This window comes from Cyanistes caeruleus, chromosome 6, assembly GCF_971803275.1.
Source record: "Cyanistes caeruleus chromosome 6, bCyaCae1.hap1.1, whole genome shotgun sequence".
NCBI classification, from domain to species: Eukaryota; Metazoa; Chordata; class Aves; order Passeriformes; family Paridae; genus Cyanistes; species Cyanistes caeruleus.
This window is the reverse complement of record NC_141706.1, coordinates 45,379,861-45,404,955: the sequence shown is the minus strand read 5'-3', so window position 1 is coordinate 45,404,955 and position 25,095 is coordinate 45,379,861. Positions and strand designations below refer to the sequence as shown.

At 41.4% G+C, this 25,095-nt stretch overlaps 3 protein-coding genes across 8 annotated transcripts in view; 1 reads left to right on the top strand and 2 right to left on the bottom strand.

Annotated features, from left to right (window-relative positions):
• ZNF410 (zinc finger protein 410) overlaps positions 1-9,238 on the bottom strand; it is a 22,697-nt gene extending 13,459 nt beyond the window's left edge. The window contains exons 1-2 of one of the 6 annotated variants that reach the window (XM_086895213.1): positions 9,038-9,238; positions 3,351-3,565 (exon numbers count right to left, since the gene is read on the bottom strand). In XM_086895213.1, coding sequence (XP_086751339.1) covers positions 3,351-3,383 — 33 coding nt within the window. In that variant the 5' untranslated portion in view covers positions 3,384-3,565; positions 9,038-9,238. Of the gene's footprint in view, positions 1-3,350; positions 3,566-4,255; positions 5,253-5,338; positions 5,486-9,037 lie in introns of those variants that run through there. The other 5 variants (XM_086895210.1, XM_086895211.1, XM_086895215.1 and 2 more) reach the window with 5 other exon arrangements.
• On the bottom strand, positions 7,607-8,459 carry LOC111929992 (uncharacterized). The gene is made up of 2 exons (XM_086895262.1): positions 7,867-8,459; positions 7,607-7,762 (listed from the first exon to the last, which is right to left on the bottom strand). The coding sequence occupies exons 1-2, from the start codon at positions 8,378-8,380 to the stop codon at positions 7,755-7,757; spliced, it is 522 nt and encodes a 173-aa protein (XP_086751388.1). The 5' UTR covers positions 8,381-8,459; the 3' UTR covers positions 7,607-7,754.
• FBXO33 (F-box protein 33) lies at positions 8,558-25,095 on the top strand. Its single transcript, XM_023927194.2, has 4 exons — positions 8,558-9,081; positions 15,514-15,624; positions 18,533-19,218; positions 22,698-25,095. The coding sequence occupies exons 1-4, from the start codon at positions 8,573-8,575 to the stop codon at positions 22,967-22,969; spliced, it is 1,578 nt and encodes a 525-aa protein (XP_023782962.2). The 5' UTR covers positions 8,558-8,572; the 3' UTR covers positions 22,970-25,095.

Here is a 25,095-nt window from a genome sequence, read left to right as displayed (position 1 = left end):
TTAAAGACTGAGAACCTCTACTAAAAATCCTTAACAGAAACAAAACAAACAAAAACAAATAACCCAACAAAACAACCAAATCAAAACCAAATGATGATATGGTCACCTGGGATGGATCATCATCATCTATGTTGTGTCCCATAGCAGATGATTCAGAAGCCAAGAAGTGTTAGGCTGCTGCTTTGGCTGAAGTAGGGGTTGCTGGGAGTGACTGGGTAAGAAGGTTCTCCAGAACCTCAGATCTATCCTCCCACTAGACAGCTGGAGAGCTAGATTAGATTCCCAGAGCAGCAGGGACCATGTCTTTAATCAAAACCATTCCTGTTCTAAATTTAACCAGTGAACCACAACAAAATAAAGAGGTCAAAAGAAAATTTAGTGGAGGGGGAGGAGAAAGGAGGGGCTGGAGCTGAAGAGTATGCAGGGCAGAAGGCTTGTTACCTAGAAACTGGGATGTCCTCCTCCCATACAGCCTCTGGGGAGCTAATTAAATCACAAATGGCTCTCCTTGTGAACCACTGAGGAGGAGAGAAAGGAAAGGCTAAAGTACCTCTCTTCACCTTCTTTTCAATAACTAATTCCATTTACAGAACAGAGTTGTAATTCAATTGATTGTGCTAAGAGTTACCCCAAAAGCAGAAAGCACCCTGCACTGGACCAGTATGGTGGAGGTCTCCTAGACTGGAAACACAAGTGTAATGAATCACCTCAAAGGCTTAAAGCATGCAAAATGCAAATCGTAGCAGTTCCCTGAGGAGAGATAGTTGCATAGCTTTGGGGGCAGGGAGTCCAGAAAAAAAAGCAGATCCATCTGTCCATACAACTGTCTCTAAGCAACTTTTTAACTTTCTATGAAAGGAGGATTCACCTCTACTCAAGCATTAAAGATTTAATGGTATGTTGGTGGCTTCTTTAGGGATAAAACCAGTAGCAAAGAAGTCTATGCAATAGAGACATAGTGCTTGATTGTTATCATCTAGATGTCACAGAAATACAGCTAGCTCTTAATTAATACATTTCTCACGTGGTAGGGTATAAGAAAAAACATCTGTGGCTATAAGAATTGTGGTGCCATGGTTTACTTAGATATAAAATCATTATATACTTTCAGACACATTTGAACTGCTATTTGGGGTAAAGTGTAAAAAGAGTATCTACTAGCTTCACTTCAAAGGAACAGAAAACAGTACTAACTTAGACTCAAGTTTCATAATCAGAACTAGAAAAAGAAGATATGTATACATGGAAATAAATCAAAACTTTTAGTATAAAATACCCTTGATCAAGACTGAGGAATATGGTTTAGAACCACTGTAACTTTTTTTATGTACCACGTCTGTTTCTTCTGGAGAGTAAATAGCCAACTCTTATTATGGGCTTGCTGGGAAGGAAATGCAACTCTGCCATGAGGAAACAGGACTATTATGTAAACAAGCCTAATTAACAAATACCTTACTCACGCTGAGAAAAGACAAGGCCCAGTTACAGCTCCTATCTGAGGAATGAGCAATGAGCATTCCAACTGTCTCGGTCTTTGGATGTCAGAAATAATCTAAGGGATCCCACCCATTCACAAACAAAAGTAACAAAGTCCTCCCACCTTATCATTCATAACTCAGAAAAAAAAATTGATAGAATGTATGAGACCTCAAGGACAAGGCAAGAGAGAGGAACTCTTTGCAGATCATGCTGAGACTATTCAGAGCTGCTATGAATTTACAGCTACTTTTCCTGAACAGTGTGATCGGAAGGGCTTTGGCTGCTCTGTTAAGAAACAATTCATTAATACATCACATGGGCTGTAATGAATTACCAGCAGGTAATCATCACTCTTTTTAGAGAACCAGTTTAAGATACCTGCTGTACTGCTTATAGGGATAGAAACAAGAGTCAACAAAAAACATGCAATTAAGTCTTGCAAACTTCCCCAAAAGGTTATTTCATAGCTGTACTATGTCCTCTGCTCTAGGACTTTAGCCATCTGCAGAGGTAAAGCTCAGAACCAGGAAAAGTAAGGACACCAAGGGATACAATCCCTGCATCTTTAAGTGGGGAAATGCACAGAGAGACAGCTTATGTGCCATTCAAGCTGCAAAATAAGGCAAGAAATAGGAAAGGCAGGAGGTGGTGGCGGTGTTCAATGTAACAAATTGCAGACACTTGTATCTAGCACATTACAGATATGAGGAACAAAGCCCAGAACTCAGCAACTGATTAGCTGCTGATAAGAGCCACTGCTAGAGTGGCATCTTGTAAAGGTTTAACCAGAAATTTTAACCGGTAAGAAAACAAAGCTATTAGGGGTTATCAGAATGGATCTTGTATGACAGACCAAATTTACTGTCCAATATCACAAGGATAGAACGCTGTGTTAAGCTTATTACGCTATGTTTAGGGAGAGGACCAAAGGAGGAATCAAGGCAGATAAACGAAGAACCAGGGTGAGAGAAGAGACTCCAACCATACATTTGCTGGCTGCTAGTCAGTACACTGCTGTGCCTGATCACCGCAGTCCCTCCTATCTAATTACCAAAGACATTCCTAAATATTCTACCCACAAGTGAGTCTACTGCTAATGAGCTTCTAGTTGACTAATGCAAATAGGAGGCTACCACACTCTGGAAAAAAATCAAAAAATATTCCAGCCAGAGACTGGCTAAAAGCCCTAGGTCTGGGCAGAAGGACTGTAGGCCTGGCAAAGACATGTGAATGTGAATATGCACGAGAGAGTGATGAGGGTACAGCTACAGCCCACTAGCAATCATTGTTCATGCTTTACCTGTGCATGTGATAATGTGCACGTTTGTGCTTTACCTGTATTTGTGACCGGCTGTGCATGCACAAATGTCCCTGCAAATTAAAGCTCAGCTGTGCTACCAGCTGAACTTGGAACAGTCCAGCAGCCTCACACTGAGCAACCTGGATCCCCTGTGTGCTCCTGCCTACCAGTTCTGCCAACTGCTTAATGGAAACAGGACTGGCCAATGCTGATAAAATAATTCAGATTGTCCAAAACCAAGTAAAGTCAATTTGGAGGGAAATAAATAAATAGAAATAAATAGTCAATTCATTAATTTATTTTATTCTCGTAACAAAAGTGCTGTGAAAGTGGGGGAAAAATGTAACCTGAGAATGGGCAAGAATATTGGCTGATACTTGAAAGGAGGTGAAAATAACTTGCAATATTTTCTAATTTTTTACCATTCAAATCAAAGCATGGAAGCATTAGAAGATGTCACTGAAAACACTTGGAAAATTAGTATGTAAGCAGCAATCTGAGTAAACTAATTGAACTCTAAGGGTTACCCATCAACGTTCCTGGGAACCAAACTTAGTTCATAATTGCTCACCTCAGGTTTGGATTCTAACTCATCCGATAACATTGATTCAAGTGTCCAACTCCTGCAGCTGTTCTCAGCAAGGCACAGATTTTTATTTTTTTAATTTTTTTTTTTTTTAGTTCAGAGAGAACAATGCTCCCTGATTATTTTCATATTTTCCTAAGTGCAAACCAGTGTGGTGGTCCTTCTGCAAGAAGCTCTGTTGCAGAAATAATTAATTTAACCTAAAACAACAAAAAGGGAAACATAAAGAGGAACTGAAAAACAAGAGCAAAGCAAAAAGAAATGAACATGTGCTGATGCAACTGTAAAATATACTTTGAGGTCTTGGTACAACTTATTTCCTGAGGTTCTTGGATTTCTGTCTTCACTGAATCAACAAAATAGCCTTTAAAAATTAATTTCATTGTGTTAGGATGTTATTTACCACATTTTGTTTGCAAACACTCATTTTCAATGGAAAATTGCCTTATTTGTTCTGGGAACTTATGGGATCAACTGCAAATCACATAAAGCATGCAAGATATGAGGAAGCTGAATTTCCAGCCCACAACACAGTGGAATTATCAAAATCATTGATAAAGTGGAGCCATATACAAACAACCTGTCAGCAGGAAACATCGGTTTTTCTGTCAGCCAAGATATTTCACAGAATAAGAAATTTAATTTCTTGATAAGCCCAAATTATAGAACTTATTTCACAAATACCCATATGATGTTTGTGCTAAAAGGGGAACACGAGAACAAGCTTTTCTTGCCTGCCAGGAAAACACTCAGACACTGCCGATGGGAGAAAAATGTGAACTGCATACAGTTCTTTCCCCTTTCCAACTCAACTACCGATCTACTATGTTAAAAAATAACGAGAATACTGAACCAGCTAAAAAGAAAACCTAAAAGCCTTGTTCTCACACTCCTGACAGCAGCACTGCAGCACGGAGCTTTACTTGCCGTGAAGGGGCCAGACAGCACACACAGCGAGCGCAGAGTGGCTGAGCCCAGTGCACGCAGCGAGCCCGGGCCCGGTTGTACTGCCGCGGCCCCCCGCTGCCCCTGTCAGCCCGTACCCGGCAGGGCGGGCCCCGAGTGACCCGCGGGGACAAGAGCCAGCGCTGCCAGGCCCGGCTGCCCACGTTCCGGCCGGGAGGAGCCCAGCGGAGGCCCGGGGGCAGGGCGGAGCGCCGAGGCCCGGCGGGGCAGGTGCCACCCGCCCCAGGGCGCGGGTCTGGCCGCAGCCGTGAGGGCCGGCTCCAGCAGCGGGGACGGGAAGGACAGCTGGGCGGGGGCGTCTCCCCGCGCTCCGCGGCTCGCTAGGCTCCCGCAGCCCACGGGGGTCGGCGAGTCCCGCAGGAGCGGCCGGGCCACCCCCACCAGCCGCCCACCTTACCGGCATCTCCGCCGCCCGGACGTGACGGGCCCCGGCCGGAAATGCCGCGAGGGCTCGGGGCGAGCGCGGGGCGGGGCGACGCTGCCGCCCGCCGCTGTCTGTTCCCATCGCCCCCGAGACTGAGGAGAACAGCTCGGTGCTTGGGTTCTCCCCCGGTTCCGTCGGGATCGTTGCCAGGCCTGCAGTCTTCAGCTGCAGCCTGATTCCTCTTCAAGTAACCTTCATTTGGATTGTTACCGTACAAACGAACATTATGCCGGAACTTTATGGAAGACTTCAATCCGCTGAGCTTCTCTGTTTTTCCACATAAATCAACACGGAAGACACATTATCCCAGTTTGTTACAGCACATGTGGAAACACCGGTTTCCTACTAATACTTTGTTTCTGTTTCTGCTTTGCTCTGACTCGCTGCTCTGTCTGTTCTTGCAGCTGGTGATAGAAAACTCCAGGTGTTCACAGTAGCTCACTAATAACATACACCAAGTTAGCAATTCCAGAGACATACATGCCTTTGCAATGTACCTAAAAAACCACGAAACGACTGAGTAATTAAAAAAACTCGCAGCTTGGTTTTAGCTCGTTACCTGTAGGTGACCAGGACAGAGCACCTGAAGAAGCTGGCAGCCTCTGGTCTTGACATTAGCAGTGCCCTTCAGGTCCTGTAAACTTTAACTCGGTGATGGCTAGCCCGTTTCTTTGGGGCTATGTGTGATTCCTGACTCCCATGACAGCACAGCCGCTCGTGGTTCATTCCTGGTGCTGGTGCTGATAAGCAGAGAAAATCCCGGTGATACGGAAGTAACCCAACAGCAGCTGTCAAGGCTGGCAAAATCAGGTTTCCTGAGGCTTCTTCGGAGCACAGCCTCTTCAGATACACGGTGGACTGTGAAAAAACCTGTGGTCACTTCCTGTCATCTCCTGCCTTGAGCTACTTTGGAATGGTTTATTTTATCCAATCCTTCCAAGATGTCCAATATGGCTACACTGCCTTTCAGAAACATTTGAAAAATTTGATTTGTAGCATAAAGATTCACAGTTATCTCCCTCAGCTTTAAATGTTCAAAGAGTGGCTTCATGGAGGACAATGCATTGGAGTCATACTGACAACCTAGTGCTTCAGCAAAAAGACTATTGACCAGCTACCTGCTGGAGCCACCTGGTAACTCCATAAAGACTGCAAGCAAGTTAGATGCAAGTCTTTTTCTGAGGTAATTATCCCATCAGCTTGCAGGCATAGGTTTAATACCAACAAAAGCCTGCACTGTGAAATCAATTTTCAGTCAAGCCGAAGCACATTTCTGTTGTACAAGGCAGGGAAAACTGATTCAACACCCAGAATCAACAGCTTCAGAGACTGGGCTGCTATACTCATCCTGCAGATGGATTGTATCAGAGAATCTAGAAAGTCTGGCATTTGTCATGTTGGACCACTCAGCCATAGTTGTGATGGCCTGAAGCTTTAGACAGATTCATTCCTTCAAGCCTACAAAACTGAAAGTGATAGCTCCTGAGACTGAATTTTTAAACACAATCCCAAAAAGCTGGAGCTCATTAAATGACCATGCAACAGTAACAGTAAGAGAACATCTCACTGAACTCTTGAGGAATATATTCAGTGCAGGTAGCTGGATTTGCAGGTGCAATGTAAGCTGCAGATTGAGCTCTCTGGATGGCTGGAGTCCAAGGCAAGAGACCATGAACTGCCAACCCTTTGACAAGCTCAGTGACCTGTGGCCTAGCCAGGTAGGTTATTGGACACTCAGAGACATGGCAGGAGCCAAGGACCCTCAAATGTTACCATGCTTAGACTGTGAGGGTACAAAAACCCAGGATCTCCTTTGTACAAGGTCCCAGCTCAAACTTATTTGGTTATTGCACCAAGACCGAATTATTTTAAGGATTGGGACCACTGAGACTCTGCTATGGGAAACCTGGCATCGAGATGGTAAGGAAACTTTGTCTGACTGTGTGAATGTGGGGTGTATGGGAGCCAGGCTCACTGGAGCTGCCCACTGGGAAGGGGTTTTGGTCCCAATTTAGGTGGTGAGAGTGTGACTACCAGAGTAGCTCCTGGATGATGAGACAGGAAAGGCAGCATGCCATTGTATTGCTGATCCAATACAATCCAACAAAGTTTAACTATAAATGCAGAACTACTAACTGCATAAACCAACTTTTCTTGATGCTACTTTGGTAATCCAAAGGAACTGAATCATAAAGCTTGATGCTGTTTTACATTAAGATACTCAGTAATCTCAGAAGTCCTTTGACTCATCACCAGCTCAACAATGGGGAATCTTTGAGTAGATATTAAAATATGGAGACATGTAGGCGCATAAGTTCCTTTCATTTGCATCCTTCTAGGCCAGAGGAGTTTGGCTGCTTCAGAACTTGAATCTTGACTGCCTGGGGAATTTTGGTGGAATCTGCAGTGGGAGTAGCACAGCACTTACCTGAGTTATTTATGCTGGTTCAAATCACTTGTGCAGGTGTGTGAAGCAACACTGGTCCCTGATGAGAGAACTGGCTGGCTGGGAATTTCCTATAGTCTTACTTTTATAATAACATCTGCCTCTACAGGCTCCTTCTCTCCAATCAAGGAGAAATGGAAGACACATTTCCCCCAGGACCAGATTAAAGAAAAGTGATACTGGTTTTTCACCCTGCTGTGAGACAGAAAAAATGGCTAGTCATGGAGTAAAGGGAGAGCAGCTGTTTAGATTTGGTTGTTGATTAATCTGGTTATAATGTGTGCCTGCTCTGTATATGGAGAAATCTAGACTTCATTTCTATTAGCACATCTTTTATTATTTTGTGTGTACACTTCTGAACACTCAGATATAAAGTTGTTACAGAAACTGTCCATTATTCCAAGATACTGACAGTAATCAATTTTATTTCCATTAGGTTTTTTAATTATAAAAATGTATGTAATTACCATCAGTTCGTTGCTCAGCCTTTACAGCATCAGCACGTAACAGACTTTGAAATTCTCTCAAAACTCTGTGTACACAGATGCCACCTTTACACACCTACAGCGGATGTTGGCACGGGTGTTATAAAAGCGGATGAGATTAAAGAAACCGAGAGTACTAAGATTTGGAGGATTTTCTCCTCTACCTCCCCAGGCTCGCACCCGGTTCTGTCACATGTCGGTCTCTGCCGCGCTCCACCTTTCCTGCGTAGTCAGCGCGTTTCCCGCGGCAGCGGCAGGAATGCTGCTGAGGTAATTCTGCCGGCTCAAATGCGTACGTGCGGTCCCATACGGGCCTCCGCCACCAGACATCACCAAACCCCGTTCCCAAGTTTTCCTGAACACCGGGCGCGCGGGGCAGGCGCGCCCGGCGGGGGCCGTCCCGCGCCTGCCCCCCGGCAGCGGCCCTCGCTCCCGCTGCGGAGCCCGCATGGAATGCGCTCCCGGGCGCGGCCCGGGCAGGAGGCTCCGCCGCACTGCGTTGGGAGCCGCCGGAGGGGCGGGGAGCGGGGGGGCCGCGCCGCCGGCACGGGGGGCCGAACGGCCAACGTCCCCCGCGGGGCGGGCGCGACGGCTCCGCCTCCCAGCCCACCGCCGGCACGTTCCACTTTCCCCGCGGGGTGAGCCCTCCTCCCTCCGCCGCGGCGGCTCTCGCGGCCCCGCAGAACCGGAGCATGGCGCCGGCGCTGTCTTTCTTCGCACGCTACCCTCACGGCTGGGTAGTCCGGCCCGCCTCTCCCCGCCGTGCCGGGCAGTGGTAGCGGCCGCTCCGCCCCTTCGCCTCCCCCCCCCCGGCGGCGGCGCGGGTGGTGCGTCCCGGCAGCAGGCGCGTCCCGGCCGGCGCCCGCCCCCCCGCGCCGTGTCATTGATGTTGTTGTTTGTGTCGCAGGAGCCGCAGGCCAGGCCGGGGCCGCCGCCCGGGGCCGCCGCCGCGGGGCTGGGGCCGGCGCCAGGGATGTCGGTGTGCGGGGAGGCGGTGGGCGCCGGCTCCCTGCCCAGCGAGCTGGTGGTCCACATTTTCTCCTTCCTGGCGGCCCCCGACCGGCTGCGGGCCTCGGCCGCCTGCTCGCACTGGCGGGAGTGCCTCTTTTACCCGGCGCTGTGGCCGCGCCTTCGCCTCAGCCTCCGCGTCTCGCCCGCCGAGCGCCCGCGCCTCGAGTTCCTCATGCGCAAGTGCGGCTGGTTCGTCCGTGAGCTCCGCGTACAGTTCGCCGCCGACAACTACCCCACCGGCGGCGGCGGGGCGGCGGCGGGCGAGGGCGCCGTGGTGGCGGGGGACGGGGAGGCGCCGCCGCCGCTGAGCCCGCGCTGGCTCGACCTGCTGAGGACTTACCTGGAGCTGGTGCTGTGCGTCCTAAGCAGCGTCCGCAACAACAGGTACCGCCGGGGGAGCGGCGGGGCCGGGCGTGGGGACAGACGGAGCCCCCCGGGCCGCGCAGGGCCCGGTGCAGCCGTCCCGCCGGTTTCTGCGGGCGGAAACAACGCCCGAGCCGGCGCTGGCCGGTTCGTGCTGGGGCTGGCCTCGGAGCCGCTCTGTGTGTGTGTGTGTGTGGCTGTGAGTTGGGCAGAAACGAGGACAGCCGCATCAAACTATCGAATTTTTATCATGTAGTGTAGTTTGATGAGGAATATAAACGCTCAGACGTCCGGTCGGCGAGCAGCTGGTCAATACGCAGAACAAATACAGCTGCAGTGATAAAAAAGTTCTTCGTCTTTTAGATGGAAACGGGGAATGCAGCTCGAACGGAGCAAGTGAGAGCTAGGAGTTTGAATTTGCTGCATAACAAGGCAGCTTTCTCACTTAAAATAAGCCTTAGTACGGGCAGACTTTAGACCTTGTATATGCTTGAAAAAAAGTATGTCATGAGAAATTAGTCAGGGGGAGTTAAAATTATAGCTCTGGTACGCTGAGTTACTGCCCCAGTAAAATACCTTCACCTTTCTAGCCATCAGGTCTTTTGCTATAGAAAAGCTGAGCTTTCATTCCAGCTCTCCTCATATCCGCTAATCTGAGGTTTGAGGAAGTTTTATGTTCTTGTGCTTGTTGAAAAAAAGGTTCGCATGTAGGACTTTCTTGGCCTAATCGAATTTAAATGATAGAAATATTTTCCTGGTATGGTTTGTATTTAAGATGTGTTTTTCGCACTTATTTTGGCAGGTTAGATAGTTTTCTCAGCTTTGAGGTCTTTAACACAAAAATACTTGCATTCTCTTCACTGTGTGGGGGTGTGATAGAGACAATAAGATAATAATCAGATATCCTAATATGTGGCCTCTAGTCAGCACATGAAACAGGAAAGCAGGGATATTACAGTTAAGTTATGATGAGTTTGGAAAGCCATGTAGGTGTTAGGCTAGGAAATAGTTAATATTATTTTCCCTCTGTGTGCATATAGATTCACCTATCAAGGGAAGAAGAACTGCAAGTATTTCAGAGTATCTTTAGGATGAATTAAACCTTGTGGATGGCCTTTAAAAAACTGTCTGCAACTGAGTCATGATCTTGTTACCGCCCCCTTTGATTCCAGAGTTATTAGAGAGTAGCTTGAGGCCTTCCTTGTGTCTTTATTTTGAATTGTAGCAAGAGAACTTTAAATGCAATTCCTTGTTGGTTTGAGATGAATGCAAATGTGGTGTGTGAAGTCTCAGTTCCTCTGCTGTGTTGCACCCAGCAGGTACTTCCTGTGGTGCAGCTGCGATGGCTGAGAGTTACAGACCTCACTTCAGAAAACAGCTCGTTACTCCCAGCTCACCTTTTTCTTAATTTATTTCATGGCCTGTGGATCCTTGGCGTACAAATCATAATCATCTGTCTTGATTTGTGTTCTCTTGCATTTCAGGAGATTTCACTTAACTGTTGAATCTGTGGGAAATCTAACTAGTATTTTAAGAAGAAAAAATGTTGAAGTGATTGTGGTGATTGTCTGATGTGAGACAAATATCATGACATGGGCTTGGAATTTTAAAATAAGTATTTTCTACAGGAGACATTTCATGGTGGTGTTGTTAGAAAACAAAATTGTTTCTTTTTTTCCTCACTGAAATGCAATGCTGTTAAAATTAACTGAGATGTTAGAAGGTTTTTGATTCACTTTTTCTTTGGAGAAATTCTCCATAGCCTTATCTGAAATCTGTACAAGGACACTGGCTTTCTGAAGTTCATTTTACAGATTCTGTATGCACACTGTCTCAGGACTACAGTAAAATACTGTGCAGAAGTAATTGTTTCTCCAGTATCAGTTCTCTGGTAGATTAGTATAATTTTGGTGGTAAGACAGGGATGAAGAGTTACTAACTTTGATAGGATTTTGCATTGCCGTACTTTCTTGATGTTCCTAAATAATTTCTGTGCTGCTCTTTTGGTTTTAAATGAATGGTGCATGACTGGGGAGTACAGGATACCTGGTTATTACAGCAGAGTTTTTTTAATGAGCATTTTAAAAATTGGGGGAAGAGTGGCATAATTGACATTAAACATTTGACCTTTTTTCAGTTTTGCTTTCAGAATAGACTTTTTTTTTTTCCCTTGAACAGACTAGGTTTTTAGTTTATTTTTATGTTTGATTTTTTTTCCTTGCAGAGTAACATATATCTCACTAGTTTTCAGGTAGAACACTGGGTATTAGTTATTTAAGCAGATTTTTGAGATTGAAAAGAGGTGAGAAGGAATATTAACATATGCCAAATTGCTGCTTAGTTCTTACTGTGACCACATAATGTCTAAACCAGAGACATTGTTACCTGCCTGATGCTTAGTTTTGTCTAAGGAGAGACTGCAGTCCATAATTAATTAATTTCTCTGCTTTTCTTTATTTATCTGTAACTCAAGGACTATTAATAATTCCTTCTTGTTTTCCCTGTATTTCACTGTACACAAGATAACTATTGTAATTTCCAAAATAATGGAAATTTTTAACTTCTCCAATGGCTGAATCACTGTGAATGCATTCCTTTTGGAATTAAGTTTAGAACAGGACAGTCTTTCATAACTCCTGTCAGCCCTTATGATAGCTTTTTGGCAGATAAGTTAAAAAAACATTCTGTCTTGCACTTCAGAACTGAAAAGAGAGAAATCTGCCTTTGTGATGCTATTTCTTAACTGTGTAATGTTGTTTTGGGGTTTTAAATTTATTACTAAGCCGTGTAGTAGCAACCTTCCTCCTTGCAAGAAAAATCATGTACTTTAAATGGCTACAGATTTCCTTGAGGATTGAAAATACTGGACCTAAGAAAAGTAATTACTAAAAGTAATGAAATTTCTAAATGCTTTCTTGGCTAGAGGAGAATGATGTGTGGTTTTGCTACTAAGAGCATTTTCTGCACAACATAAAATTGCTAGTTTCTAAGCAAATCGGTGTGTTAAGTCTCTAGAAAAATATTTTGGAGTGACCTTTGCTAGTTTTGATGGAATTAAGGAAATAACAACTTGTCTGCAACTTGTTTTTAAAAAAAAAAGAATTTTTTTTTTGACAAATATTCCTGCTGCCAGCCAATTACCATCCAAAAAGGTATGTTCAAGGTCTGTCTCATATTTGAAGCAGAGCTCAAGTTATTTTTTGGGTGGCAGCATTTTACTCCCAAAATATTGGGAGTAATATCATTGGGTCTTGATGAGCTCTAAAAATCTTTCATTTGTTTAATTAAGAGATACTAAAATAGCATTTATAGTGATCTGTAACTTTTCCATAAGCTTTTATGTTTATGACAGCAAAATAACAAAGTGTTTAACTGTTTAAAGGCTAGTGTTCTACTTAATACTGAGATAAAGGGGTGTGGGTGGGCATGATGTTTCTTAAATCCTCATGATCTGCACCTTCTTGAGCTGATCTTTCAAAATTAAGTTCTAGAATGCAGGGTGGGAGTGTGACAAACTTTCTGTTTCCACTTGTGTGCATACAGCAGCTAATAAGCACCTGGTGATCCTTCAGTAGGAAAATCCTGTTCTTTTATGTATCAAAGTATAGTCTATACTCCTCCTTCCTTGCTTACAAAGGAAGATAGGAAGGTAGTGACACACACACCCACCCCCCTCTTTTCCTGCAGCATGTTAAATTGTGTGACTTGCTTGATCTTTGCTATGGAAACTAAAATGCAGATTACTATAAAACTGGGCTATCTTGCCTGAGGTATGGTATCTCTTGGAGTTTCCAAAAATTGGTGAATCTCTCAAAACAGTAGACTGCATCTGTTTTTGTTGTTTTCTAACGACCTAAAACATTTTAATGATAAATTGTTTTCTGTTGGTTTGAATAGGCAGCTGAAACTGGCAGAAACTAGTATAGTAATACAATATGTGCTTTACCACTTTGTTCGCCTTGAATGTAAGCAAGGACATTTTGTGCTTTTTTTAACTGGGTATTAAAAAAGACCAACCAAAACTGAAGTGGAGCCTAGTAAGAAGCTTATTATTTCTAGTGTGCTTTTTGAGCTAGTTGAAAATAAATGTTTTAGAAATCTTTCCAAAACAGAAGTTTTCCCCCAGCTGTATGTACAGATACTACACAGGATTAAGATGCCATTATGACTTCTAGGAAAAGGTCATAAGTAACTGTTAAATAATTTTATTTAAATAGCAGTCACTTTACTGACTCTCTGAAATGAAGATGAGCAGTGAGCTGAATGTCATGGAGTTCTGTAACACTGCAAATAATAGCAAATATCTAACACTGTGTTGAACTGTGATCAGATTTGTTGATGGTAATAACTGTGCTGTGAATGGAAAAAGAATTGGATATTGTCATTGGTGAAGTTTTCAGGCAGAGAACTTTTCCATTTATCTCTATACTGCATGAAATGGCAGTCAAAAAGATGAAGTAAAAATGTGTGGGACACTAGTAATTAGTGTTCCATGTGTCCTGTACTTTGGTGGTTCTCTTAATGCCTGCTTACATCCTACTGTAGCACTGGCTGGAGGTATGAGTGGCACAAACCAAGACTTGTGTTTGATGTGAATGTGCAGGTGATTCAGAACTGTTCTGAAGACTGCATTTTGGTTCTTGACTCTCACAAATAAGTCACCAAGATCAAAAGATAAAGGCTTATTTTTAGCATTGGCTGTGAACACTACTTCTCACACCAGGTGGAGGTTTCTGCTACTTCCCTGTCATACCAGACTATCTCTTACAGCTTTTGAGGAAAAAAGAGCCCAAAATATTCTCAGTTGAGTGTGCCAGTGTTTTAGGTTTTCCTGCCAAGCTTATTCTTCAGTAAGATCAGGCAGTGTCTTAGTGAGATTTGTAGATATTGATCATATTTTAAGGCTCAGTTGATTTTAGCGTATCATCAGTACAATAGGCCTGTATTTAAAATACATAATATTAAATGGTCAGAATTTCAGACACAGTTGTAAATTTTATGTATTTAACTCCAGTATTTGTCAGACTTTATATGAAGCTAGTGGATCTTTCTATTAAGTTGTTGTTATCCTATAGGAAAAAAGTAGCAGGTGCAACAGTGGATAGATTTCAGGCAATCAGTGTGCTGTTTTTGAATTCAGGAACTTCAAAACAGGTAAATTATGATTTATGGTAGATAACAACTATAGACTGCAGCTCATACCGACTAAAAAATATAAGACTTGGCTACTTAATCCTTTTTTTCCTCCCCCCACCTTGGTAGAATATCAGGTTGTACTGTGGAGGTAGTGAACTGTGCCAGAGCTTCCCTATGCTTTGAGCATGGTAACAGAACTGCATTTTCCTCAAGGCTGATTTGAAATACTAGAATATGCTTTGTGAGCCAGAGGAAATAAGGATTTATGGTAACTCACATAATGGTGAGCTACAGGTTAATTGGCATCTACTGTTCAGGATTAATTTAACTTATGTGTCCATTTGTGGTGAAACTGGAGTTTCTGCCTTGTTAATTATCAATTGTAGACAAGCCCTTGCATGTTAGGAGTAAATCTAATTTATAGCATATATAAATAAAAGAAATGTTGACCTAAAACTTAGCTACAAAATAATGAACTTAATAGTAAATGCTATGCAGCTACTTTAAAACTGCAGTCGTTTGCATACATCTTTCTTGATCTGTTTTAGGAATAGAAAAGATGCAAGTCATAAAATTGAACTAGGGAAAGGAAAAGTGACTGTCTAGTCCACTGTGTCGTGGACATCAGTTCAACATCAGTTCAGAGGTTCTTCTTTCACTTATTTTTTTGGTATCCCTTCTAAAAGTTAAAATCATGTGTCATAGTTGACCATTATCCCTTACTGATAGTGAGTATTAGAAAAGTTTCCCCTACTTTGATATAACAGAAATTAGACACTGATTAGGGTGTGGGGAGTTTTTGCTTTTCCTGAGGTTTGTGATGCCTTGATTGAGGCAGGTTTCGGCTCCCACTTGTAACCCAGCTGATGTAAGTGCTCAGGGAGGGTTGTTTGTGGTTGTATTCTACTTGGGCATTAAATGCAGTGCTAAGTATTAAAAGGAGTAAGTATTTGATGTTTTCATCTGTGACACTTAACACACATATTCCAAGGATTCAAAATTGCATGAAACCACTCATAAGTTTTCCTTGTGGTGCTTTAGGCCTGCTGAAAATACTCCTGACTGACTGGAAAGCAGTATTTGCTCTTACAGCTAGTTTCAGCAGTTTGTGTAGTCCTGTTTCGCCTTTATACTTCAGTCTCATTTTCTGTAGTCCCATACATGCCTGCATTTCAGGATGGTTGTAAAGTTTCCCAACACAGGCTATGTGTCCTTTGTAATAATGGTGTTTATTGCCTGCATTTATCTGATCCAGAAGGATTTCCCACACCATTTTAATTTTGTGTACAGATTGCTTTTTGTTTTGTTGTTTCCTAGGAACCTCCAGAAGTTGAGTCTCTTTGGGGATATAAGCATTCTGCAGCAACATGGAACTATATCAAATACCTACCTTGGAAAGGTTGACCCTGATGGCAAGAAGATTAAGCAGTAAGTTATATTTGTAAATTATTAAATATAGGATAATAATAAAAATAGATAACAGAACACAGAAATTCCTGAAATACATGAGTGAGAAGCTTTAAGTTTTTTAACACGGTGAAAATCTAAATTCTTTTTCCTGCTATTTGCATTAAGTAGTCTGGTTTTGTGGCTGTTGTATTTTTGTTGGGTTTTTTTCCTCCGTTCTCAGCACGGTGAGAATCCTTTCTTTCCTCTTTTCATTGTGTTCTAGAAACAATACTATGTTAATGCCACAAAAGGGGAGGAGAGATGAGGGGCTTTACCAGCACCTCTTACTATTGCTGTACATGAAAAAAAATAGAAAAGGAAGTAATCTGTTGTATTTCACAAGAGTTGAGAATGTGTTTGTGTTAATGTTTTCTTTCAAGTTTGCTTGAAAGGCTAAGAACTGGAGAAAATTTTCTTAGGACCTACAGGTCATTGTACTAGCACCACAAATCTAAACACTTGGATAAATACTTTGGTGCTTGCACTAAATAGTTGATATACAGATTGCATTAAAGCATTTGCTGTCTTTTAAAAAGTTTCTTACTTCAGTTCCCACTGGGGAGAAAAGCTACCCTAGAGCTGCAGAGTTTTGTGTCATATTTCTTTTTATTAAATTTTGTAGGTAGTGCAACAATATTCTTTGAAGCTCAAATGTTTAAGGTGTATGAGAACTGCAATTTAAACAGATTTTTAGTGCAGTGAGAGATATAGATGGTAGTATTCTACTGAACACCTCAAAATTTGTCTTCAATAGTTCTGTAAAATATTAAAAATGTTATTAAGATTGATTACCTGGGCTATTACAAAATAAATCCTACCATTGCTGCAACTATTACAGCACCTTTTGTGGGTGTGTATGGGGGGAGGGAGGAGTCTTTGGAAGAAATTTGATATTGCTGTGGCAGAATCTTTTTCTTTGGGGGATTGTGAGATAATCTACCTTCAATTTAAGCATTGCCAGGCATAATTATGAAACAAACATTGCCAATACCAAATAAGGTTCATCCTAACTCTGAATGAATTTAGGAATAAAATAGAAAACCTACACTGTCTGTGGGTCTTACCCATTGTTTAAAACTGTTTCATTTGTGTCACAGTTGCAAATCCTCAATTTAAAATAAAATGTCTGGAGAAATCTGGAAATATTGAAGTCTTTTTACGTGTTGTTTATCCTAAGCAAAACCTTGGGAACTGAGGTGTAATATAAGTACAATAACCATACCAGCTCTTCCACTTGGGTGAAGTCAGGCCTTGCAAACCCCAGTACCTTCATAGGAGAAGCAAGAAAGCACACATAGGCAAGGGAGGGGGTGAATAAGGATTTTCCGAGAGAGAGGATGAATGAGGACTGATCTTTTACCTTCATTACAACAAAAGGATTATGGGGCATCAAAGGTAGTAGGTGACAGGTTCAGAGCAAGCAAGAAGAGGAGGGTAATCACACTACAGAGTTCTTTATTATTGGATGTTATGCTTGCTAAACACTTATTCCACTAAGGGAGGAACCTGCATGAATTTGTAGAATTGAAGTCTCTGAGGGTTGCAAAATACATAAAGCTGCCTCTGTTCAGAATTGAGCTACAAAGTTTTGGAAACTAGAGAAATATTTGGTAAATATCCCTACGTGCTTTTCTTGTTTCTGTCACCTGAAGGTGCTAGTGTTTCTCTGCTGTCAGGATACTGGCCTAAACCTTTAATTTTGCCTGGACATTATCTCTGTTAAAGTGACATGGGTGAGAATAAAAATTTTGTAATGTTTTTTTTGCTTAGATATATAAAGTATGCAGATCCTCATAGCAATAAAAGAAGTGTTCTGTGCAAAACTATTACCTGATTTGGGGAACAAAAATTTCTGCTATTTTTGTACTGGATCTTATTTCTTAATGTTTTATGGGACTGTCATAGCCTGGCTCAACTGCTTCTCTGTAATGCTGACCAGGCCTTGAGATCAAATACTGACACATGTGTCTAATGTGCTAAAAGAACACTTGTCATTTGGGCAGGAGGACTCTTTTGGGCCTTTACAGCTTTGGAGTGAAGACTGGAAAAATACTTACATGGAGAAAGTTTTTAAAGTTTTTAGAGTGTGGCTGTACTATTTGAATTTAATATTGAAAATTTTAAATACTTCTGTTGCCTTCTTGAACAAAATATCTTAACGTAAAGGACATCTATTCACAAAAAAATAAAAGGGGTAGGAGAGGTGGGTGCATCAGAATAAATTCATAATAATCTGGCACTGATAATTTGTGACTGAAATGTTATTGGGTCCAAGTTGTTTTGGTAAAACATGAACCTGTTGGCACTTGAAAATACAGTTAGTTGTACGTTTGGAATTATTTAAAGAATCTTGTATGTTTGTTCTTTACTCTTTAATGAGCAAATCAAGCAGGTAATTTCACATCATTCTAACTTTCAAAATCAAATTTCTGCCGTCTTTCATTGGAAATTACTTTTTTTCCATACTAAATTTGCAGTTCTGGAGAATTAGGAAATACAAAAAGCTGTTTTTAAAAACAAGGGCTGCATTTGAAAGGCATTACAGGTTTTCTTATTTGCATAACCTTAAAATGTATGTGGGAGGGTGTTAAATACATGCTGGAAAATACATGAAGTGAAGGTTCATAGTGTGTCACTGTTTTGGAAGACAAAGTACAAATTTCTTTTGGTTTACAATTTTAACCGTTTAAGTGCAGTGGATGTTAAAATATTTTGGGAAGTCTGCAGTCAGGTTGCAGTTGACAAGAACTGTAATAATAGAATCTTCCTGCAGAATAAGGCTATAAATGAAGGAAGAATAATTCTTGAATAAAAAAATTGAATGGTACGCAGTTGGTAAGACTAAACCATGTTTAATAGGATCATTGTCTGTTTTGTTTGCTTACAGAATCCAACAGCTGTTTGAAGAGATATTAGGCAATAGCAGGCAATTGAAATGGCTGTCTTGTGGGTTAATGCTGCAAATAGTAACTCCCACATCATTGTCCTCCTTATCAAACCCCATAGCCAACACCATGGAACATCTGAGCTTATTGGACAACCACATCCTTGGTAATACCACTCTTATCACTGCGGTTGAATTGGAGCGCTTTGTGAATCTGCGTTCGCTCGCTTTGGATTTCTGTGATTTTACAGCTGAAATGGCAAGAGTCCTGGCTGACAGCAACCATGTGCCTTTGCATCGACTGTCTCTCCTGGTCCACAGTGTTTCCATAATGCACAAGTCATTGGACAATATGCCAAAAGATGAGAATTGGCAGGCGCTGACTCGCAACAGCACTAATCTTCGGGTCTATATAATGGCTTTTGATGTCAAGAGTGATGATATGTTAAGGATTCTTAAGCCCAGTATCCCCCTAGAGAGGATTCACTTTGACAGCTATGTCACTTGTGTTTCAGGGGCTGTTGTTGACCTCATATCCAGGCAGTATGACAAGTTCCTCACTCATTTTATACTAATGAATGATGTGATAGATATGTCTGCCTTCCCAGATCTCAGTGACAACCGGAATGAAGATCCACTTGTCTTATTAGCCTGGAGGTGCACAAGACTGTCTCTCCTAGCTGTTCATGGTAGGTAACACATTGCACGGGCATAGTATGTGACTTTTAAATGTTTACAAACCTTCAGCCTTTCTAATCAGAGTGCTTAAGCGGCATGTTACTCAAAAGGCTGCTGCATCATTACTAGACATGTAATGTTGTTAACATGGCTGTTGTTGAAGGTGTTTGTTGTATATGAGTTTTAAACATGCTTGTATCTTACTAACTTCTGTTGAGAAGTCATGTAGGATTTTATAAAACTCCTCAGAGAAATGAGGATAGTTTAAGAAGTGAGCATTCTAGGAGGCTTATCCTACAAGTGGTCTGCCCTGTGCAAGTTCCATGAAGTGATTCGTTGTGTGTATGTGAACCTAAAACATTTGGTGTTTTCCTGTGAGCTTGCATGCTGGCAAGATTAGATGATTTTTCTTCCTGTTTGTAAATAACATGAGTTAAGTACCCCAGAGCTGAGAAGAAGAAATTTACCAATTTGGTAAGACTATCAGCAGATGAAGGCTGCAAAATATGTGGAGGGGGATGCCTCACTGTGTGTTGGTGTCACCAGTAACACCAGAGCTAGGTTTATCCCATATATTTATTTGCCACATAGTAGCAAATAACTTTCAGAATTTATTCAGCTCTGTTATCAATAGAGTACTTGGTGGTAGAAGTTACATCAGTGGCAAATTTTAAGGCACCTGAAACTGAAATAATGCAGAAGAATGGTTTTTTATTTCTGCTGGAATCAGCTTACCAAGACCAAGTTTGCTGATGCATGAAGGAGTTAAGCAGTAACTGTATTGTGTTGCATAAGAATGTGTTTCCTCAGACTGCTTGGGGGAGTAAGTCTCCAGTTGTTCAGTACAAACAGGAGACCTTCAGCAGCAGGAGCTGGACATTCAGATTTCTGTCGGTTGAAATCAGAATGTCCTGCTGTATTTGCTCCCTTTTTTTTTGTATTTGTGGTCTTTTACTGAAAAATCATTGCTGGGGGCAGGGGAGGCATGATCAATTCAGCTGTCTCTCCTTAATAGTTTCCAGGTGAGACAGATTTTGGGTACTGGTACATGACTGTACCAGTCTAGGTCTGGATTTTAGCAATTTCTTCTAAAATTTGGATACATGCTTGAGGACCTTTAAAAAAAATTAAAATTGTGTTACCTTAAATTATGCTACTACAGAAAAGTCTTCTAATATATTATCTAACTTTAAAACCTAGTGAAACATCTGAACATGAGCTTGTGTATGATTTAATACTAGGCTTGTGTGTGTGTGTTCATGTGTATGTTTCCTCTTCTGGTACTAGTTTGCTTTTGAAAAAGCTTTGATTTACATCTACTTTTGGCTGCCACTTGTCACTGACCAAAAGAGGAAGGGGAAAACATATGTTAAGGACATTTTATATGGGTTGCCTCAAAATTATCTTTTGTGGGACATCATCGTCTTTCCACCAAGGTAGTGTGTCCAGGTGCCAGAGGAAGGCAGATGTTAAATACATTCTTGCAGAATGAAGAAAGGATGTAAAGAGTCTGTGGCCATTTGGGATGGGATGGAGACAGGATACTTGTAGTGGTATGATCTAGCACTGTGAACGCAAAGTGTGGACCATCTGTGAGAACAAAGGCCTTTTTTATTTTTATTTCCTTCTTAAGGGAAGGATACTTCCACATGGCTTTTTATGACTTTGTGTTATAAACTTATTGGTGAAGTTTTATTCTGTCCATGAGCAAAACTAAAGTTGAAATTTTTGCTAGCAAGGAAGAACAAATTACAGTGTGATCATGGTAAATTTGTTGTTCAGTGATACCAGTAGTGAAGTAATAATTTCCTCTTACCTCTGAATACTTAGCTGGACAGAGACTTTCTTGCAGCTGGGAGGTCACAAATTTCAGGCAGAGCTTTTGAATGGAGAGTTAATTTAAAATGAGACTAAGTTGGGAATAAGATGGTTGTTCTAGTGCATAGAGGATCTCACCATAAAAAGTTACAGCAAAAGCCATATACCTGACCACATGATGGTAAAAGGGTGTTTTTTTGGGGTTTTTTTTCCCCCTTTATTCTTGCACTTGCTTTCAAGTTTCTTTAGTAAGTTCCTTTACAGTCAAGATAACTGGAAGGTGGTTTGAGCTCCTTCATGTCCTGACAGGAGTGTGACATCATACAGGGAGGAATTTTCCATTGAGTTCAATGTCCCTGTTAAGGAAGGGACATTGAATTAAGCCACCTGAATTAAGACGGCTTCATCTTCTTTGGACAGTTGTGTTGGAGGTGAAGTATCCAGAGATGAAGATTGTGGGAATTCATGAATTCCTAAGAGTTAACATATCAGAAATAAGCCTTACAGTTGTGGGCAGACTTCTTTGTTGAAAACATACCCTAACATATATCCAGAGACACAATAGTAATAAGTAAAAGGAAACAGAATGGATATTTATTTTCTTTATTGCTTTTACATATTTTCTTCATTCTCTATTTTATTTTATCTATTATTTTTATGTATTTTATTTTGATACATTATCATGAAGAGCATGTTAACTGCATTGTTGGAAGACAAAACCACAGTTAGCTTTTGCTTCTCAGCAGTTTAGCTTTCCCAGTTCAAATATTGTGCAGACTGCAGCTTTACTTGGAATCTACTTGGGCATCTCACCAAGAAGCTTAACACCTGCGAGAATCATGATGAAGGCAGAAATGAGCCTTGCCTTTTGCAGTGGAAGGGCTGATTTGGCAGAGCTCCCCAAAAGGGAAGTTCCCAGACCATCTGTGGTTTGCATCTGAATAGGGAGGAGCTTTGCATTTCTCTTAGCCAGGGTACAGAAAGCTTATAGGTAGCTGGGGAGTAGGAGTTTTTAAAGAGGAATGCTAATATATAGTGTGAAGAGAGGAAAGCTTTGTAATTATAGTTTATCTCAGAATAACAAGATGAATTTTTTAGGTTTTTTACACATACATAGATATATATGTACACACACGCTCATAAACACACACACACACTGGGGTGACCAGAAGAGGCTGCAGAGGCTTCTGGTTTGTGTGCGTGCTGAGTTTTTGTTTGTTTGGTGGTGGCTTGTTTGTTGGTTTTTTAATAAGTTTACTTTCTAAAGCAATGAAAGCAAATCTTTTTTTCTAGCATAAGCAGAGTTTTTAAGCAGTCCGTTTAGGCATTCAGTTAATTGATGACTTACTTTTTTCATTCTAATTTTACTACAGAGTAGATCACAGGAGGTTTGAAATTTTATATATAACTTACTGCACTGCTTTGCAAGTAGGAGAAAAAGATCTAGAAAAGCTTGATTAAAGTATCCGAAATATTTTTATACTTTCTTATTCAGAGTGTAAAATGAGGGCTTCACTACTTGAAACCAGAAAGCCCCCACCATGCCCTAGGGGAATTCTGTCAGATGGAACATGATAGAATAGGTTGAGATGTTGGGGTGGTCTGCTATTAAGTACTAAAAGTAAGAAAACGCCTTGTAGAAAAATGACAGCGCCTTTGTGTTTCCCCATAGGTTACACAGTCTGGGCTCATAATCTTATAGCAATTGCTCGTCTTCGTGGCTCTGACCTGAAAGTACTGGAAGTCACAGAAGAAAGCATTGAATTCGACCAAGGAGAACTGGCTGATCAGGATGTGGATCCAGTACACAATTTCATTGAGCAAGTGTCTCTCGGATTGGGTCGCCCTTGGCACGCTGTCATGGACATAGAACTGCTCAGTGTCTTCACTGAGCCAACCCGTCACTTTTACAGAGAGATGCAAAGCTTCAGTGAAGGCATTTAGCTCCTTATTCAATTCCTGTGGTTACATATGCAAGTAGGGTCCTATTATGTTTTTTCGGTAGTGTGAATTAACCCCTTTTGTGCTGTGTTTAATCAGTATTAGCTATATAGAATTATATATGTGTATTCTACTTCTTGATCAAAGAACGTAGTCGGGTATTGGTTTAGAAGCTGAAAGTGGCAGTGTTTAGGGTTTTCACGGTTAATGGACTTGTCTACCAAACCTTGCAAAGATACAGCCAAAGGCTGTCTGAGGTTGCCGGCTAACTTTACTTTAATTGAGTAACTGCATTTTGAATTATTTTGCTATTATATTGGAGTCCTGTGCTCGGGAGCCAACTGTTTTTAATACCCATATCCATAGCCCAGTGGATTTCTATGCTGTCATTGTGTGCTTAATCCAATAGCATGCTACTTAATAGGCTTAAGGGACGAGAAGTCTATCCAGGGCTGTTCACTGTAAGACTCTTACCTTGCTTGATTTCACATGCGGATTCTGCAGCATGGCTTAACTCCATTCTCGGCTTTCCTTAGCTGTTAAGCGGTGGTGTGATACACTAGCGTTCAGGCTCCTGCACTTACAGATTCACTCCACAAAGCTGTAGTCTTTTGGATTCTTTGCAAACTCCTCCTTGTTTGTTCTCATGTTCTGTCATCTTCCTTAAAAGTTAGCTTTGGGCCAAAGTTTAAAAGGAAAAAGCAAGAAATGTGCACTCCGGTGAGGTAAACGCATAACAGTGAAGATTTCAATACAAAGGTCTACACCTGCAAACAAACATTAGTCGTGAAATCCCTAACAACCAAGTCACTGGATTTTCTCTGTCAGCGCCTGTGTCAGCTGCCAAAGAATAGATTAAAAACGAAGAAGTGCCCACATGCTGGCAGGGGTAGGCCAACTTTTGGCCAGCCAGATACTGCTAGATTGTAATATATAAGGTCGAATTTCGACCTGTGGTACACAGCTGTGCTGTGGCTCAGTCAGCAACCTCAGAACTCTTAACAAACATGCACCTGTTTCACTGTGAATAGTGAATGTAAAGGAAGGAAAGGAAACAAATACAAAGCTTGTTCTATCACAGGTATGAGCTGCTATGATGCATGAAGAACATTCCATGAAGTATGTTTTAAAATCTTGTTATATCTGAGAGGCTTTAGAAGCCGATGTAACTGTTTCAGGGCAACCGCGGTACAGACGTGGTCTCTGTGAGACTTCCACCTGACCCCAGTTTTAAGTGGTACGAATGTTGTGCATTTAATGTTTAAAGGACAGTCTGCAATAATAAAGTAAGTGGCCAACGTGGGTGCCCAGCAGTGCTGAGACCTGGCTGCTATATTGTAAGCTTTGGAAAACACAATTTATGCAACAGATGTCCAGATATGATTCTATTTATGGAAAAAGTTTATATGTGTTTTACAAATGGTTTTACCATCTTATATTAAAATGACCTTTTGACAGGTGTGCGCTGTTTTGTCTCCAGTGAGCACATACCATGCGGATTTTATATGTACATCAGTAGAGTGAATCCACTGGCACAGTGTGTGTATATGCCAGATGTGGTGAGATTTTATCTTATAAATGTGATCAGATTAAAAAAAAAACTCCTGACAGAAAATGTAAGGAAACCAGCTGAATGTTTGAATTGATGACTGATGTTGTATGGTTTATGTTAAATGTTATATTCTTTTAATCAATGAATAAAGCATTAAAAATTGATCGCTGTATAAAATACTTTATTGTTATCAGCATGAAGATTTTTAGAATTAAAATGCAACATCGTTCATAAGATGTGTATTACTAGTAGCTCCCATTGTGTTTAGGTCAGCAGAAAAATCTGAAATAAGTCACACAATTTTTTTAATTTGGCTGAATTTTGTCAACATTTTTTGGGGTGGTGGAGGAATGGGAAGGATGCTTTGCTAAAGATCAGACCAGTTAGCACAAACAATATATCATTATATGACCTATTAGACTGATACAGTAAACTGTGGATTGTAGACTATAGAAGACTATTTTTGAGAAATTACTGCATCAATTGCAATTGCTTAAATCAAAATCTAATGTGCTCAAGAAAAATGTGTAGTACTTCTTTGGTGTCCCACTATTAAATAGATTATGAATACCTGCAA